This window comes from Daucus carota, chromosome 5 (genome assembly GCF_001625215.2).
Source record: "Daucus carota subsp. sativus chromosome 5, DH1 v3.0, whole genome shotgun sequence".
Taxonomy (NCBI): Eukaryota; Viridiplantae; Streptophyta; class Magnoliopsida; order Apiales; family Apiaceae; genus Daucus; species Daucus carota.
The window spans coordinates 46,593,476-46,612,911 of record NC_030385.2 but is presented as its reverse complement, the minus strand read 5'-3'; the positions used below and the strand labels follow the sequence as shown (position 1 = coordinate 46,612,911).

The 19,436-nt window shown below is 33.4% G+C and overlaps 2 protein-coding genes across 3 annotated transcripts; one reads left to right on the top strand and one right to left on the bottom strand.

Moving 5' to 3' along the window:
- Positions 1-1,219: 1,219 nt before the first annotated feature.
- Positions 1,220-12,525, bottom strand: LOC108223305 (protein ENHANCED DOWNY MILDEW 2). 2 transcript variants are annotated; one of them, XM_017397483.2, is made up of 19 exons: positions 12,386-12,525; positions 12,257-12,284; positions 11,064-11,489; positions 10,845-10,941; positions 10,157-10,299; positions 9,176-9,272; positions 7,781-7,879; positions 6,902-7,149; positions 6,592-6,675; positions 6,061-6,465; positions 5,804-5,951; positions 5,619-5,720; positions 5,268-5,360; positions 3,107-3,148; positions 2,779-2,889; positions 2,527-2,598; positions 2,310-2,428; positions 2,152-2,218; positions 1,220-2,068 (listed from the first exon to the last, which is right to left on the bottom strand). In XM_017397483.2, exons 3-19 carry the CDS (start codon positions 11,477-11,479, stop codon positions 1,523-1,525), a joined length of 2,889 nt encoding a protein of 962 aa, XP_017252972.1. In that variant the 5' UTR covers positions 11,480-11,489; positions 12,257-12,284; positions 12,386-12,525; the 3' UTR covers positions 1,220-1,522. The 2 variants fall into 2 exon arrangements, with proteins under 2 accessions (XP_017252972.1, XP_017252973.1); XM_017397484.2 differs by having other exon boundaries at positions 12,257-12,493.
- A 2,509-nt stretch (positions 12,526-15,034) lies between these two features.
- On the top strand, positions 15,035-19,141 carry LOC108224140 (BTB/POZ domain-containing protein At2g04740). Its single transcript, XM_017398712.2, has 5 exons — positions 15,035-15,621; positions 16,625-17,378; positions 17,595-17,631; positions 17,734-17,867; positions 18,576-19,141. Exons 1-5 carry the CDS (start codon positions 15,165-15,167, stop codon positions 18,910-18,912), a joined length of 1,719 nt encoding a protein of 572 aa, XP_017254201.1. The 5' UTR covers positions 15,035-15,164; the 3' UTR covers positions 18,913-19,141.
- The last annotated feature ends 295 nt before the right edge of the window (positions 19,142-19,436 follow it).

Here is a 19,436-nt window from a genome sequence, read left to right as displayed (position 1 = left end):
AAACATAATCTATTATCATATCAAAATAATATATTTTATTTAGAGATATTCGATATGATACAATGGTAAAATCGATTTTGCTCCATGGTACCATCACATTTTTGACTTCTATCTCCGGTCTTATGATATTTCATGTATAATACGCTTATGTTATATAAAATTTAATAGAACTGATTTCAGAATGAAAAATAACAATGGAAATCATTGTAAAAAATACATGAAATAGACTTTTAAATTACATAAATCAAAGTTAAATTAAGTGAGATATAAATGATTAAAGTTCGATCATAAAGTATAAATATATCTCACTCATTGTAATTCACTTTACATGATTCAAAGGTATATTTTATGTTTTTTTTAATAAAAATTTCAAATGAATAATTTACTTTACACTTTAAAATCAATTCTACTATATTTTATATAAGATGAGTGTATTATATGTGGAAAATTATAAATACACGTTATAAGTCAAAATTGTAATGATATCATCGGAAAAACTCAATTCCATTATTCATAATAACTTAAAATAGTAATAAAATATCATTTTTAAAAAATAACTAATCAGTATAATCCACCATCACTATAAGAGCAAAATATTTTATAAATTCAACAAATTCTAAATAATATGAAATATCTTACCAATATTTTACATGTTCAATTTAATCATAGAAATACTCACGGAATAATTTTTTCAAGATTCGAGAATGTTAGCCTTCTTCAACTAATTAAATGCGTGTAACTAATTAATTATGTGTGTTTTTTATTTGTTCAAAAAAATTATATATATCTTCAATAAATAAATATTTATTTTTTCATAAATATTTATTCATTTAAGAAAACATATAAAAATATTTTTTTTCAAAAGTAAAAAATTATTTGTAAATGAAAAAAATGCTAATCCTTCACGTAAAATATGCACCAAAATCGCACAAAATCAAGATATGCATATTTAAAGCAAAATATGCAAGTCTTTCAAAAAGCAACCCAAAATATGCACCAAAATCGCACAAAAACAAAATATGCACCCATACATAAAGCAATCACACACAATGTGAATTCGTTTGTTGATTGAGAAATATTTGTTATATGAGAAAATATAGTAATTTTTTATAGCAATTCTGCAACGCAGGTAGAAGAAATTATAAAACTTACATTACTCCACTAATTTATAATTTTAATAAACAATAAACAGTCCTTACGTAACAAATTAAACCAGGTATGGGAGATTAAGGTGTTAATTACTTGATTCCACAAGAACGGGCCACATGGTTTAAACTGAAACATTATGCATCCATACACCATACATAGCAAAAACTGAAAATCCACGCACACAAAAGTAAAAACTGAATCCACACACACAAAGTAAAAACTGAATCCACGCGCACAAAGTAAAAACTGAATCCATCACGCACACAGCAGCTACTGTTAGTACACTTTTAGTAGTTCGAGATCATATACAAGCTGATCAGGACATCAACTGGAAAGGTTCCTCCAAAAGCATCAACAGATTCTCATTGGAAGGTTAGAAACCAGGCCATCCTGGATAATAGTAAGGCTCTGTTGGATATTGGCAAGGCGGGGGGAAAGCTCCATGGTGGACACCATCCACAGAATTGTAACCAACAGATGGATGCAGGGGTGGAACTTCATGGATGATACCCTGCATAGCACCCGGAACATCAGAATGCTGGGGGAGGACTTTATGATAGACATCCCACATAGCATCAGAGGAAACAGCACGGTGCTGCATTCCCGTTGGGTAATGACTTGGATACGAGCCCATCAAACTCCAGTCAAATGAGCTTTTTTGGTCTGCGTTGTTGCAAGGCAAATAGACAGGCGAATCCACTTCCATATCCTGATACATCCCATCATGGTTTTCTCCTGTATCCATCTTTCCCATCTGTAATGAATCACGTGTGACTGTGAAGTGGCCATGAGTTTCAGCTATTTGTTTGTGCTTAGCAGTCCAATCTGGACGGCTCCAAAGATACAGTGGTGGTGCCAACCGGTTATGCTGCTCTAGTTGCTTATCATTCACATCAACTGATCCAGGCAGGTAAAATGCCTGGAAGGAGAAATACACAATCAAACAATATTATATTAAACCCAGTTATTGGGTAAATAAAATCAATACTATAAACTTCAGACCTTGCCCGATAGTAAACATTGATCCTCCCAAATAATATCATACGGAAGTTTCCTTTTTCTGTCAAGTCTGTGACAGCAGCAAAAAAAAATATGTGAAGCAAGAAGCTATTAATTGTTTGCTTCTGTAGCATGACAACTTAGCCGAGCAGAACACAGACCTTTCAGTTAGCGAGGGAACTATAAGAATGATTAGCTTTGGTTTGAACGTGAGCGCCTTGTCAATGAACTTGTTTGCTAAGTTTCCATTGACACCGAAAGGAGGATTCAGGCCCATAATCTATACAGAGAAGCCATAGAAAATATATAAGTCCCTTTCATAACAATCATATATTGAAGCATTGATAGTACTATAGAGCAATTTGTAAGGCATCTGACCAGATTAGAACCAGCAGGTAATTCTTCTAAAGTGACAGTCATCCAATCTTTTTGCTCAAAATTGAAGTCATTCTAAGGAAAAAGAAAGGACACATTAGCAGTAAAACTGGCTCGAGTCTTACAAAAATGGTGACAAATTGCAAAAATTGAAAACAAACTCGAGAAAAAAATAAAGATAAAACAATGGAGAAAAAAAAAGCATAGCTAGACCACATGACACTATATTCGAAAGGGTGGCAACCAAGTACGCACCTTAGGTGTAAACAAATCAAAGTTTCTGAAGGAGCAGATCTTTCCCATTTTGTGGAGCCTCTCTCTCATTAAGCAGCTAAAATCATTCGATCCGCAACAAAAATCTACTATCTGACATGTGTTTTTGGTTATAAAAAAAGTCGATGTTCGATACAGCAAAAAACAGTAAGTACATGACAACTATGAAATTAACAGAACATATTGTCTTTAATATTTCAAAACTTACCATTTATATGATACCACTTCAATTAGTTAGTTTTAAACAAAATATATAATCACAGCATTTTTAAACAATCTGCTGAATCAAAAGGGATGCATACGGTCTTACCGTGTCACCATCTTGCACATACCATTTGAGCTTATCCACTATCTGCACAAAAAAGTACAAGTGCAATGAACTCTAACATGGTTGTCACCAAGTTCATGTATACAATCAGATACTTGTGTAACAATCTATGCCAACTCATAGATGCACAATGAATAATAATCTTCGGGTAAAAGTAACAATCAACCAAGAGGCAGTCAGTCATATATACACAAAAGTAATTGTTATCTCTAATGAACAATATCACAGAAAGTGGAAGCAGTATTTTAGGTAATATATACTATTTAAGTAGCATGAGTCTTCAATGAATATTTCACAGCAAGTGGTAGCAGTATTTGACGCAATATATACTATTTAAGTAGCATGTGTCTCTGCCATCAAGCTGCTGGCAGATGTTCTGGATGCAGTCTTCCAGATGACAATATTCATAACTTGGTCTTAACGCAGATAAACTCCAGATACTACCACAACCACTAAAGAAATTAGCCGGGACAAAGCTGTTTCTGCTATGTGTCTCGTAATACACTATTATCATGTTTAAATCATATGAAATCTTTTATGAACAAAATCACAATCATTGTTTCGGAAATTCCCGCTCATACAGATCAATCCTCTGCTTTATCACTAAAAAGTCCTCCAATATCTCCATTTATTGGACACCTCAACAAAACCAATAAAAAAACATACTGATATGTTAAGGAATTTGGGTCAAGGGAGAGTGAAACATATCCACTCTCCTTGGCCACCTAAACTGCTTAAACCATGCAGATGTCCACCAAACTTGACAATATGAATTATTTAAAAAATAAAAGCATTCAATCATCAGGTTTTGCTTCTGACTAAAAACATTCAAGTGGTAGAAGATTATTTATTCAAACAAACAGCACAGAGCCACAGACTAACAACTAAAAAGATAACTTTATATACAAAATTAATGTTGTCTGAATGATACCAGACACTAGGTACAAAGAATATAAATTACTAAAAAAAGTCCTCTAATATCTCCATTTATTTGGACACGTAATCAAACCCTATAACAAAACATACTGATATGTTAAATTACTGGGCATAGTGCACCATGTTCTAATTATTGCATCCGTAGAAAATCAATAAGCAGAACCAAAAATTAACAGTTAAACTGATGACCTTTATTAATTCTTGCTGCCCCAATCACATAAAATGTACTCCACATATAAAACGCTGAAAAAGCTCCCCTTATTACTGACTAAGCTTCAATGTAAACACTAAATACAAGATTTTACGATACATGTGATGCATCTTTTGGAGCTTATTTATGAGTAAAATCTAAAGCTTACAAATATTTCTCTTACAATAATATATAGTTTGAATGCCTTCTTTACTAAAGCTTGTTTTCACTGATCATAAACCAACTACATAAGAAGCTAAAACCTTTCACAACTTCAGTCCAAACAAGCCACCAAATACAGTGTTATTAATCATCGAGGTAAAGTGTCAATTAGATCAAGATCATTAGCATATTCAACAAACCAGGTTAAGACTTAAGTGTTAGTTGATCAAGATCATCAACACATTCAACAAAATTTCATTCCTTTTCTCAGAGTGATGAAATTGCAAATTAATTGGTCTTAAAGCAATATTGTATTAGAATACAAAATTATAATAGAGTTTTGGAATAATAATCAGCACCAATCATATGTTGTGCTTGTGTTAGAATACATACCAACACTCATGTCAACATATCTGCATAGTAATATAAGGACAGTTATGCTCCTTTGAAAGTAATGTACCAACCAAGTTATTACCCCCTGACTATCAGATTTTAGGAGTTCTTGGGAAGAACTTCTTATAGATTGGTATTAGAGTAAAATTTTGTAAAAACCTCCAAAAAAAATTTAATAGGCAACGGAGTTTTAAGAAGTATGTTATAGACTAAAGGTCAACTCATGCAGGTTTAAAATGAGACAGGGTATATTTGTTGGGATTGGAAAAAATGTTTCCTGGAGTCCCAGATAACTACATATTAGGTTTAAAAATGTCCAACTACATATTTTACAGAACGTTTGGTCTCCCTAGTACAATTTGTATGGCTTTTACTGAAAGTTTTAGGCCATCGTTTGATCGACAACATGCCTACCATCTAATCATTTCAATGGAAGTAGGATATCAAAGAACAATTACTTACCAACTCAAGCTTGTCCACTTTAGTGAAGTGCCGACCATAAGATGTATAGCGGTTTCCATGGAGAACAGGGGCAAGATAAACATCCAGTTGCTTCTGCACCACAAGAACAAAGCACTGAGTGCAGACTTAGAACAAAGCACTGAAAGCAGACTTAAAAGTTAAGAATAAAATATTCAGTTCACCTTTAATCAACTTTCTAAAACAATAACTTTTTTAAACTGTCAACAATACTATGCTAATAGGCATAATGTATAACACGTTACGAGATAGGGAGGCAATAGACAAAAAAATATATATATATAGAGAAGGCAATCAACTTAATTTACTTCAGATAATCTATATGGAAAAAACCTTCCATCTGACAAGTTGTTTGAGAACTTGTGGCTCACATACAGCTTTTGCATCCTCCAGCTTACCCCCGTCATTTAATATCTTCAAAGCAGTTTGAACAGCCTGTGAAAGTAATTGGATGACTTGAAGACAAAAATACAGCTTCTTACTTTAGTATAACTTAATATATAAAATCTATATTGCACCTTTACATAGCCTTTCACCTTCCCTTCAGTAAAGGTCTTGTCCTCTGCAATCCTTGCATGCGATGAATACAGTGATGATGTTTTCTTGCCTTTCAAGAATTCTTCCTTGTTAAATGAAGATGTTGAATCCTCTATCAACTTTAACATCCTATATGACAAACTATCAGTATCAGATAGCAACTATATAAGGACATACATAGGCACTCATCCACATCCACACACACACACACACACATATATCAAGGTCATAAAATAACCGTAATTTAAGCTCAATATCAACTGGAGGCTGGCCCCTGCTTTCAACTTTCATAAATTTATCTGCAATCCGATTCTTGTAACCGTCTGATATCTTTCCTTTGTCAGAATTGGGCATGTGCATTGTTTTCTGTGGCACGGATAACTTGCTTTTATCTATGTTGGCATGCCTGAATACCTTTTCCCCAGTAAATGTAGCAGAGGTCGAATGACCACAATATATCCCTGCGTGTTTAAGACTCCGCTTCAAAGGACTTGTCATTGTCAAAGTCCCCATATCCTTGCTTTTTATCATTTTCTCTTTGCTTGAAAGTAATCCAGAAGTTGTTTGCATTTTCCCCTCAACATTAGGGAAAATAATATGGTCTCTTTTAGGTGTCCCAATTTCAGAAAGGATTTCATGGTCCCTGTAAAGTCCCAGGTCAAAACTCAAATATGATTATTGAAAACTGCTGAAGGATCAGTTAAAAAAAGAGTAAAGGCAACCTTTATTAATAAACAGATGTACAAACATCATTTCAGTATGTACTTACATGCAGTAAATTAAAACACGATTCGATAAGAGACCATCCCAAGCCCTTTGATCAATAATCCCATCACTTTGGAAGGTAATCTCGCTGAAAATTTAAGAGTTAAAAATTAAATAATAAAACATAAATGCCTTTATCCTTGAACTGACTAGTAATGGCCTGGGACTTCTGATAGAGTCTTTCTGGTAGACTAACCACCAAGCTTAAGATAGGCAATTATGCATCACTTTGGTGACTAATATGTATAATTAATATAATAGTATTGTGTTGTTTAGTCTTGAGTGATAATTTTAATGCAAACAAAAGGAAATACCTGGGCAAGCATTTCCGGTGGTATGCCTTCGGACAGCGTCTACACATTGCAAATTGCAACTCGTGAACTGTTTTCTCCTCTCCTTTCACACATATATTACATTTATGGGCAGGACATACAAAAGATTCTCCAGAATGGATTTTCTGCTGTAGTTCACTCCTTTTAAACGTATCACAAGGCTGCAGGAGTTCAGCGACACAGTTTGGATGGTAGAAATGACCACAATCTGCATTGGCACACTGGAAGACCTACAATGGCACGGCTTCTAAGAGGCAGCAGGATGACTCGTCCAAAAAAAATAAATTGGAGCTTATGCAAGTAGGAAAACAAATATGGTAAAGTTCTTTTATGTCTAGATGCTACTGTCTGTCCAGCCGCTATTAGTTGCATCCGATTCCCGAAGGACAGCCAGGTAGGGCTCATTCATTCTTGTTGTGGTAACCCTCCCAAGACTATTTATTGTTGAAATATATGTATACTACTAGGGTCATGTTCAAGAGAGAACCGCTAGAGAGAGAACTCATAGAACCCTTGCCTTATTTCTACTATTAGTTAGGGTTCTGCAGCAGAACTTCACATGCAAAAAATGTAAATATCTATGTATTATGTATTAAAATTATTTTTGAACACACACAACGGTAACAAAACATGAAATAAAACATGTATTTAGATTCAGATCCTAAAAATCTATTTAAAATTTAGGGTTCTGCAGCAGAACCAGCAGAACCTTGGTGGTTCTCTAGTTCTATTTTAAGGACCGGTTCTCTCTTGAGCGCGACCCTACTACTTTATTAATGTAAGTACAGTTTTGTGGAAAAGAAGGGGTCTTAAGGTTGAACAGATCTAAAAACTCTCAACACTTAAATTTGTAGATTATACCTCTGGAACAGAAGACTGATCAGAAGAGCCCAATTTGCCACAAACAAAACACTGATGTTGTTGATATCGACAATTATTGCAAAAGAAAGTCTGCATTGCCTGTGTAGAAGAAAAAAAATTATATATATATATATATATATATATATATATATGGGTAACCTTTTGATTGAGTAACCTGGTAACATTAACTGTACACTAACGTCGTTAGGTCCAGTTTTAACCGCATGTTCTATCATTTTCTTTTGTTTTTTATATAAATTATGTGTTTTGTAACAGTAAGTTACTCAATAAAATTTTACGTGGAAATCACATGTTCTGTATGCATGTACTCACTATCTAGTGTTCTGTATTTTTATTAATGCTACATAAATTTTTTGGATTTACAATATTTTTTGTGTTATTTAATTTTCTGTGTACTGTACCTATTTTATCAATATCCTGTATTTATTAATTACATTCTACTTGTATATGTCATATAATTATTTTTATATATTTTTAATTATTTTATGTACTATATATGTAATTATTTTTATATATTTTTAATTATTTTATATACTGTATATTATTTATTAATATTTTGTAATTTTTATGTGTTCTGTAATTATATTTTCTGTTGTACTGTATATAATTTATTAATGTTCTGTAATTTTTATGTGTTCTTCATTTAAATTTTATGTGTACTGTACATATTTTACCAATGTCCTGTATTTATTAATTACATTCTACTTGTATATGTTATATAATTATTTTTATATTTTTTATTTATTTTATGTATTGTATATTATTTATTAATATTTTGTAATTTTATGTGTTCTGCAATTAAATTTTTTGTGTACTATATAGTAGTTATTAATATTTTGTAATTTTAAGGTGTTCTGTTATGTAAATTTTCTGTGTACTGTACATATTTTACCAATGTCCTGTATTTATTAATTACATTCTACTTGTATATGTTATATAATTATTTTCATAAAGTTCTATATAATTTTTGATGTATTTTAATATAGGTAGTATAATTTAAGAACATACCTAAAAATTAAAAATATGGAACATAAAAAGTATGATATCAAAATAAAAAATATTAATAATATGTAATAAAAAAAAATAGAAAAACATATGTCACATGTGTTTTAGAATTAACGCCGTGTGGTCAGATGTCTATGTTTTGCAGTTATATTAGGGTAAGGTGTGCATTGCAGTTACATGGGTAACGTGTACGGCCCAAATACAAAGTTACCCAGTTACTCGGATTGGGGAGTTCCTCGTTGAACTATCCCCTATATATATATATATATATATATATATATAACCCAGAAACAGTATATGGAGTTGAACATAGCATTTTTTTGCAGGAAAATAAACTTAAAAAATAATAAAATGAGAATTTGTTCATACATCAACTTGAGAATCACTATAGCCAAGGGATTCACAGGACGATTCAACTCCAACATTTATATTTGGATGGAAGGATCTTAAGCACTTGTCTTCACAACTGCATCATTAGAAAATATAATAAATTATCTTTTGCTTTGTTTTTTACTGTTTCAGCTACAGCTTGATTTAAGACGTGCCCCACTGCAATCCTACATGATATACATGATTACATACAAGCCAACTTCAGAAAAGAAAAAAGGAAGTGATATGTTTTACTTATGACAAAAACTACCAGATGCAGGTGAGAATGCAGAGCAATGGGGGAACAACCAACTAAGATATACCTAAGAGCATATGACTAACAGTTTAAGCACACAATTACAGATTCAACCCTCCAGTCCACCATAAAACAAAGGTGCAGGTCGGTTGATGCATGCATGGATACACATCATGATGCATCAGAGATCTTAAGCTAATGTGATGTTCTAGAAAAAAGAAGTCAAGGAATAAAAAGTTTATCAACTAATTTGAAACCTTTTCAAATTCAACTAAAAATTGGCATGTCTGAGGAAATATATGATATAACTAAATCAGTAGGTGAAATTTGTGATCTGCAGTATCCTTTATACTTCTGTCTAAATTAAAATTTTATCCCCAAATGTTCATCCTCCTCCCTTGTATATGTTTATGGGAAAAAGAATTGTTAATAGTTTTACTATCATATTAATTTAAATAGAAATTACAGACTTCAAGCATTATTAAAATATCAGAGAGATTGCTCTTATAATTATACTACAAGTTCAACACCATATATGGAGATGATCAGCAGCAGTGGCAGATTTTGTTACACGGAAGACGATATGTGGTTTTCACATTACAAAGAACTGTTTTGTGAGACAAATATGACAATTTAAAAACAGATAAAGAAACAAATAATATAAGTGAGCACCAGAATACTAATATCTCTGTCCAATATGCAACTAATAAGCAATATGGGCGCACCAGAGTAGTACACCGCCGTTGTCACAAAGGACACAAACAGAATCAAATGTTGCATCATCATTGTCACTGTCATCCTCTTCATAATCCACCTGACTGCCTACTTCAAAGTTTAATTTAATCTCCAACAACAGTGTAGGCAGAAGCTGTTAAAGATAGCACAATACATAACAGAATTAATCCTCAGTAAATAATAAATATAAAGTATACTAGACTTGGTTATAGGAGATTTAAAGATGATTGAGCATGCCTTGTCTACTAAAGATCAGCTTCAAAATCTTCCCCCTCCCTCTCATATTACACTATGTCACTGCTCACTACATACCAGATAAACGACTCTCTCCATATATTTTTACCTTGTTCCAACATATTCTTCTTCCTTAATCTTTGTGGAGGTAATATTATCATTTTGAGTCGATTTCTTCCATTTAATTTTTTCTATAATCTCTTCACTTCTGGGAAATTTCTTAATCCCAACGAAGAAATATAGTTTTAGAAATTTAAGGCATATTCTTCATTTAAATAACTGAGGAAGATATCCAAGTGGCTTAATTCTATTATGTAAACTGAAAACAGACCAGTATACCCTATTTTTCACAAGTAAAATTAACCAGTGAACTATTAAGTCTAATGGTTATGTGAAATCATGGAGCAGAATTGATATGTAGAAGGCATATTTCAGTACACAAACCTCAGATTTTCCTAAACCTTTATCTCTCTTTGCAGCTTCATTTATTAGAGGCAGATGACATAAGAGATGGCGCTTCGACGGCGCGACATCATAGGTGCTGCACCAAAAATAAAAAGAGAGAGAGAGAGAGAGAGAGAGAGAGAGAGAGAGCACGTAAGTATCTGCCATGAGATTTAATAAGTGAGACAAAAAGGTCAAATAACTAGAGAAAAAGACTACCTAAAAACTTTGCGCAACTGTGTCCATAGAGCAGATACATCTGCTTTACGATTCCATTTTAAGAAATGGAGGCAATGAACAGTTACCAGAGTGGACATAATACAATCTTCAAAGCTTCTCCTAGGCTTTCGGAGCTGCATCCACACCTTGTTTTCCTTGGAAAGAACGTAAATCATTGGCAATGCATAAGAAATTTCTGGTCTCCATGCTATTACCTTCTCATACATTTTTGGTCCAGTCACTGCAGTTCCACATAATAATATCTGCGTATCCGAGTTGCCTGGGGCTGGGGTCTCATCCTCGCTCCATAGAAGTGGCAATACAGAAAATGGAACTGGCTGATTATTTTCATCAACAGTCTGGTAATTTATCACACAATCAGGGATTATCTCACCCTCTTCTTCGTAATATCTCATTGTGTGGTCACTGGCAATGCACAATTTAAACATAGAAAAACTTCAGTAAATGCAACTAATATCAAATCAAAAACCATAACTACTACTTTAATACTCATCATTACTTAAAACTATACATCATCCACTCCACACCGAGAAGTACTAATTGCAGTTTAATTCATAACGAGTTGAGTAATTTTTTATTCACAAAACGAACAATACTAAGAGCTACTCCTATATTGTACTAACAGAGAACAGATCATGTTATATTAAAAATTACAATGCATGCTCTTAATCTCGAACTTCACAATTGTTTTACAAACTCCAACGAGGTGGTGTAAAGATGATGAATGACGACGACTAAAATCAACAACAAATATGTATAACATCACAACGATCATTAACAGGGAGAATACATACAGCAACAACTCTTACTAACAGAGAGCAAACTGTATTTAATATAGTATAAAAATTAAAAATATATATATAATTCAAAATTTTGAACCTAGGTTTAAAGAAGCAGAACTCACATAGATCAAATCATTTTATACGGAAAATATTTAAACAGTGTTTAAGAGAGAGTAAGAGAGGGAGGGGAGAGAGAAAGAGAGAGGAGGGGGAGAGAGAGAGAAAGAGGGAGGAGGGGGAGAGAGGGGGGAGGGAGGAGGGGGAGAGAGAAAGAAAGAGGGGAGGGGGAGAGAGAAAAAGAGACGGGGAGGGGAGAGAGAGCGAGAGGAGAGAGGGAGAGAGAGAGAGGGGGGAGGGGGAGAGAGAGAAAGAGAGATGGAGAGAGAGAACCTGAAGAGACGGCGATCAGGAGTGTAAACTGCGAACACAGGATCAGAATATCAGATGTACACAAGAAAAAGAAACGAAATCAACAAAAATAAACAACACACTGAGAGAAAGCAGAGAGAGGAAGATTACAGAAACCCTAGGGAGAGAGATATTGGGGGGAGAGAAACAAATAATGGCGGAGTGAAGTGTAACTGCTGAAAATGATAAATAAGTTGGATTGACACAAAGGTGGTGTGCATTGTACGTAGGTGCTAGTTATAGACCTATAGGCTATATAGCCCTTTTCTAATTTCTATGCTCGCCTCATTTACTAGCACAGTTATCGTTGAGTATTACTCTGTCCCATGATAATAGTCGTTTTGACTTTATGATGTTAAATTTTTATTCGAGAAAAAAATTTAAAAACTAATATGTAAAAGTATGTTTTTTATACACCTCAAATCACGTCTCAAAAGTCAAAACGACTATTATTATGAGACAGAAGGAGTATTTTTCGTTGTACTTTCTCGTTTTAGATGATTCTAAATTTTTTTATTACGGTATTCCCTCTGTTTCATAATACATGTCCACTTTTAATCAAATTACACATATCAAGAAAAACTAACTTTTCTAGAAATCTTTCATTTATTATTGTATTTATTGCATTGACTAAGTATAATATGTGGTATATATTTGATCTAGAAAATATGATTTAATAAAGTGTGGTATAAAACTCATCTTAGAATTATAAATATTAACTACACTTCATTGAAAGTTGAAATGAACAAATGATTTGAAACAATTTTTTGTTCTCAATTGTGGACATGTATTTTTTGTTCGATTCAAGAGATTGTGGCATGAGTTGAAACTTTAAAGTATTTTGACATCATTTGTTTGATTTGGATTCGTCCTAAAATTAATATAAATTTATAAAAATTACTTATTAATTCATAGAGACTATCCTTTATAGAAATATCAAGACTATCATTTATTTGAACCGTCCTTTATAGAAATATCAAGACACGCACAAATAGTGAACGCTACAATTCATAGAGACGGAGGGAATAATATTTTGTTATTAAAAAAATTTCATTATCATTAAAGGACAATATTAAAGTAGGTAGAGTAATAGAGTGTATATAATAATTTATTATAAAATATAAGATATAATAAGAAATGACTGAAAAATAAAACTTGTAGAGTTATTCTAATATAACATACTGCTAGTATAATAGGAGATTAGTTTTTTCAACGTAAATTATAATTTAGTCCATAATATAACTTGGAGTTGTTCTTGGTCACTATATACAAAAATTATTCATGAATATATTATAGGGTTAATTATCAACTTGATCACTGAAGTGGGCTTAATGTATCAAGTTGGTCACTGAACTCAAAACGGTATCAAGATGGTCACTGAAGTGGCCATAAATATCAAACAAGTACCTTGAAATATGAGTTCAAGCACTAAAAATATTATTTATAAAGTTTTACACATTATTTTTGAATGTTACCAAAACCAAGTAAAATGTTATGACTTCTAATATTTATGACAAAAAATTTAGATTTTATCAAGTTTATTTATTATTTATTTTTAATTAAAACAAAGAAATAACTATATAATAAAATATAAATAATAAATAAACTTAACATTTATTAAAGAGATCTTAACATTTAATTCTTGTTATAACTAAGATGCGTCCTTTTATATAAAATTAAAGAGATCTTAACATTTAATTCTTGTTATAACTAAGATGCGTCCTTTTATAAAATTTGAATTGTTATTTAAAAATTAATCCCGCAGTCTCATAACCATGCTTTTATTTTTCTCTAAATCTAATAGCACATTTCTAAAGTAATTGAATATAATTTTATTCTAACATTATTCATTAAAGAAATGGATTTTTCAGTGTGAGCTAACAATCATTTTTGTTGAGATATTTTTGTTGAGATAGGGAGCTGCCAAAATCTCATTATAATCATTAGGGGTGCCCATGGGTTATCAAAACCCGCCCAAACCGATCTAACCGACCCAACCTGACTCTAAACCAACCCGAAAATATTTAACCCGAATTTTGATTGGGTTGAAAATTATTAAAACCGATTTAAATGGGTTGGTTTAGGGTTTTGCCTATAACCCGCCCATTCTAACCCGACCCGCATATTTTATTTAATTTTCATATATTTTATTTGTTTTTACTGAAACAATTTTAGGTGCCTTTCTATCTAAACTAAAAATATATTACATATTACTTAAATTTATAATAAACGCGTGAAACAATTTCTAATTTGAACGAATCATGAGTTCCGCTTAATAAGAACTAAGCTATTGGCAAATAAACTCGATAATGAGCTCACCTTATCTCGAAAAAATCGTGAAATTACAAAACTAAGTGACCTTACCTCACACTCATTTTCTAATAACCTATTCTACCCAACCCAAACCGACCCAAACCGAAATAAATTCTAACCGACCCAACCCGATGAAATTTAAACCGATCTTTAGTTGGGTTGGAAATTAAAAAAACCGAACTAAATGGGTTGGGTTAGGGTTTAACCTATAATCCGCCCAACCCGACCCGCGGGCACCCCTAATAATCATGACCGCTCAACAAAAAGTGGTTGTTAGTGTATGCGCACACTGTAGAAAAACTCTTAAAAAAACAAATTAAAATTTTCCGACTAAAAAACAAACAAACCTCGAGCAGAGATTCTCAAAAAAAAAAACAACCTCGAACACAGTAAAATCGATCGAATTTACTCGAACCTGCCCATGAGCCCATCTGTTTGACTCTGTATTATATCGATCTCACACTCATCACTGGTTTACATTTCCACTGGGCTCATCCCCCGCTCCCCCAACACAAACCTTAACAAAAATCCCTAACCTCAAAACAACCTTAAATCCGTGTCTTAATCCTAATTAACCATGTACAACACAACCATGTCCGACCTCGACAACATCGCGCTCGACCCCTCCGACTTCTCCGCCTGCCTCCCCCTCAAAAAGGTCCCCCACGGCGACGTTTTCGAGGCCTCCCGCGCCGGTGACGTCACCCGCCTCAAACACCTCATCGACAGGGGCATAAACGTAAATTCACGCGACCAGTGGGACTCCTGCGCCCTCTACTACGCCTGCTTGGCGGGGCATCTAGAAGCTGCTAGAATGTTACTGGAACACGGAGCTATCTGCGATGAACACACTTTTGATGGCGACAGGTGTCATTATGCGGCGTTGAATTTGAAGGTGAGGAAGCTGTTGAAGGCTTTCGAGGCCAGGCCGCCGCCTCTGGGGCCGTTACAAGGGGCTTTGAGGGATGTTTTCCTCGGCTGTGTCGCGAATTCGGGGAATTTGGATCACTTGAATGCACTATCCAATCCTGCAGGTTTGCGAGATTGCGGAAATAATGAGATGTTATATTTTATCCTATGTCGTGATTTTCGACTTGTTTTGATCAATTTTGATATTATGTTATCCTATGTGGCAATTCTTGACTTATTGTGATCAGTTTAGACTTTAGTTAAATTTTATCATATGTAGCGATTTCAGCTTATTTTGATTAATTTTAGTACCTCATGTGATATAGCATGATATCCTATGTGGCAGTTGATTATGAATTATTTTGATTAATTATGGTAAAATTTTATCCTATGTGGCGATTTTGAGTTGTTGGGATGAATTTTTATAGGGTATGATTTTATCCTATGTGGTGATTTGTTTGGATAAGTTAGTATGAATTGTTGTCCAATGTGTCAATTTTGTCTTATTGGATGAGTTTTATAAAATGTTAGCCTATGTGAAAATTTCGGGGTTATGAATGTTTTATTACAGTTAGTCAGTTAGATTGTCATATTTGGGTGGTGTCATTGCATGGATACTAATCTATGATATGATTATGTAGTTAGTCATTGTAATACAGTTATAATTTGTTAGATGTGAGACTTTATACTAGAAGAGGAGCAATTACGATTGTTGGGAGTTGGCATTATGAATATCTTCCTAAAATCTGAAGGAGGATATGAATATAGAATTTAAGAAGGTACTTTTTTAGTTTGATTTTCAAAGAGAGGAAGTTTAAAGAACAAAATGAAGGTGTTGCAATTATAAAGTTGAAGACAAAAATTTGAGTATCACGTACGTCGTATGCTAATCAACACTTGTCACTTTTGGTTCATATATATGCTCAGTCTTGAAACTCATATTTGTGATTTTTATGAACGACATATATTTTTAGTTCATATCTTTTGCTCGAAAGAGTCACTTTTGGTTCATATATATCACATATTTTTTTGGTTCATATAAATGCTCAGTCTTGAAACTCTTGTCAAATGCCTACACGTCTGAAAATTATTATGCGTATGTGGCGTTAATGGGGTTACTTTTGGTAGGTAACTCTTTCGATGGAGGACCATGTTCTACCTATTTTAAACCAGATGTTGTATTTTATGTGCAAGGTAGATCTATTGAAGCTCATAGAGTCATTTTGAGTGCTCGGTCACCCTTCTTTAAGAAAAAATTTGAGACCGACTGGAAAGACCGGACTGAAATTAGATTATCCAGAGAGAAGTTATCTTACTCCGCTCTGTATTGTCTCATCCATTTCTTTTACTCTGATAGACTTGAAATTGCCGTTGATGAAATGGAGGATCTTGTGAGAATTTGCAAAGTTTGCAGGTGTGAATCATTGAAACGCGTGCTTGAAAAGGAATTGTCACATCAAAAGTATGCAGAGTACAAAGCACTGGGAGATGTAGACAATTCCCAGAAGCGATTTATCATGCAGGGCCTTTCCCTTCCCGAGGAAGACCGACTTCCTGCTGCATTGCAACGAATACTTGAAGTTTCACTTGCCAATTCAACTGAAGAACAAAATGTAAATTCCATTAATGGACTTTCTTCTCAAGTGACCTCAATGCAGATGAGCTTTGAGGAAGATCTTGCAGATATATGTATTAAAGTCGACAAAAAATTGTTCCGTTGCCATCAAGTGGTCTTGGCATCTCGGTCAGAATATTTCAAAGCAAGATTATCACGTATGAAGGATTTTCTTGAAGGAAAAGGCGGTTTACCTGATTTTACACTTCCATTCCTTGAGGAACATGATTTGAGCATAGAAGCTTTTGAGAAGATGATCGAGTATATGTAAGTTTTTGAAGTAGATTATAATCTGGGCAGACTTAATTGTGTGATAAAATGGTAAAACTTTTTTAGTGGTAAAGTTCTTATAGAGAAACTTATATATTTGTTTTGCTCACTATGCTAATACCTGTGTTGCATATAAGTTGCTTGTGTGGACTGCTATGTAATTCTTACTATTAAACTAGTCTGATATATAATTTTGCTTTTTCTCTGGTCCAGGTACACTGACACTTTAAAGGATATAGACCCAGACCAGGTCTGTTGTTCATACTCATAAGTTCAACAAAGTGCTTCATATATTATTATAATTAGCTAAAGATAATTATTGACTGGCATTTATCCTCACTCACTGGAGCAGGCTGAAGAAATGTTTGATGCTGCTTCAAGATATTTATTATTTCCTCTCAAGCGTGCTGTAGCTGATGTATTGCTTCCACACCTGGAAATGGCTCCACCAGCTGAGTTATGTCATTGGCTGATGTTGGCTGACATGTATGATGTGCTTAATCTCCATTACTTTCTTTTTACTGTTTCTATTGGTTGTCCATTGATTTCTGAACTAAGAACAAAACTTGAGTGTGAACATATGCGTCCCATGGTATTTCTCTCTAGCATAAATGTCAGTTTTTTTCTTAGGTATATTAATGTCAGTATTTGGCCTATTATTGAATACCTGAGCTGTCAGAGCATTTAATTTTGAGGATTTTTTTGTGTCTCATGTACTGGCCAGCCATTACACATTTTTTAGTGGCATTTCACTTCTCTTAATGTGAACCTGTAAAGGTACACTAGAGGGAGTCTAATAGCTCAATAAATCACGATGTAATTTAAAGGAATGACCTTAAGGAACATGTAGGTACTGTACATTCTGTCACAATCCTGAGAACTGTATCTGAATAGAGATTTCTTTAGTCAGAGAGTAGGAAACTAGAAAACAAATTATTGACTCTACATATTTGGTCCACTCTTTTTGTCCTTTATGTTGGATGAGGTTTGTTTTTTATATCTTAAGGCAAACTATGATAAACATAGTTTTGATCAATTTGTGGGCAGTAGTTTTTGCGCCAATATCAAGGGACTTGATTGTTTTAACGCTTTGTCCACTAAGGGTTTTCTGGTCTTTCTAATATGTTGATCGGCATGTGAGAAAATTACTGTGTTGGGTATGACATTGTCAAAAATATATGGTTTTCTTTGTAGGTATGGTGTTTTGAAGATCCGGGAGTATTGTTTAGATATAATGGCATATAATTTTGAAACGTTTGCTGATTCCCAAGAATTCCGGGCATTGCTTTTAACTCTCCCACCACCTTCAGGAGATTCCTCACTTCGAACCACTGTTCCGAGTGCTCCAGGAGCTGAAGCAACTATGGACGGAGGGAATATTCTTGATGATTTGAGAGAAAAATGGCTTGAAGCTGAAGCTGCTGAACTTGACAAAAGAGATGAGAGTGCATTAATTTTTGACAAGCGGCTGGAGATGCTGATGATTGTCGCAAAACGAGAAAAGTCCGTTAATCACAATGGTGATAATTAGAAAGCATCTGTATATGTACTTGGATCAATCGTTACACCACAAAATGAACAATTCTTTTCCCCTCCTCAACTAGTACCTTGCTGTTGTATTCTTACAAATTCTTGAGTCTACAAAAGTTATTACAAGGATGCACACGATAAATCCAATTTCTTCTCTGTAACATATAATCCATATAATGTACATTTTTGTTTTTTGTCATATTCCATATAATGTGATATAGTTCTATTCATTCGCTTGTTTTTTGAGCTGACAAATCTGATTATGTGGATGTTTCGAAATCTGAAATTCTGGCATTAGTGGAATGAGTGGTTATAGTTGGCCGTTCGACTTAGATTTTATAAAAGTGTTTATTATTTCAACGGAGAAGTTATTTATATGTCAAAAATAACTTTTAATTTATGTGTTTTTGATAATTTTCTTATATTTAATACTTATCGAGTACTAAAATTATTAAAATAATAATAAAATATGATAAATTATTTTTCAAAGTGGTTTTTTATATGTTTGTAAATATAAAATTTCAA

Coding starts and splice junctions, on each gene's coding strand:
- LOC108223305 (XM_017397483.2), bottom strand. CDS start 11,479: ATGAGATATTACGAAGAAGAGGGTGAGATAATCCCTGATTGTGTGATA. Junction 10,942..11,063: donor CAGTTGCGCAAAGTTTTTAG/GTAGTCTTTTTC, acceptor TTTTTGGTGCAG/CACCTATGATGTCGCGCCGT. Junction 3,149..5,267: donor AAGTGGACAAGCTTGAGTTG/GTAAGTAATTGT, acceptor TTTTTTGTGCAG/ATAGTGGATAAGCTCAAATG.
- LOC108224140 (XM_017398712.2), top strand. CDS start 15,165: ATGTACAACACAACCATGTCCGACCTCGACAACATCGCGCTCGACCCC. Junction 17,632..17,733: donor AGGATATAGACCCAGACCAG/GTCTGTTGTTCA, acceptor TCACTGGAGCAG/GCTGAAGAAATGTTTGATGC. Junction 17,868..18,575: donor TGGCTGATGTTGGCTGACAT/GTATGATGTGCT, acceptor TTTTCTTTGTAG/GTATGGTGTTTTGAAGATCC.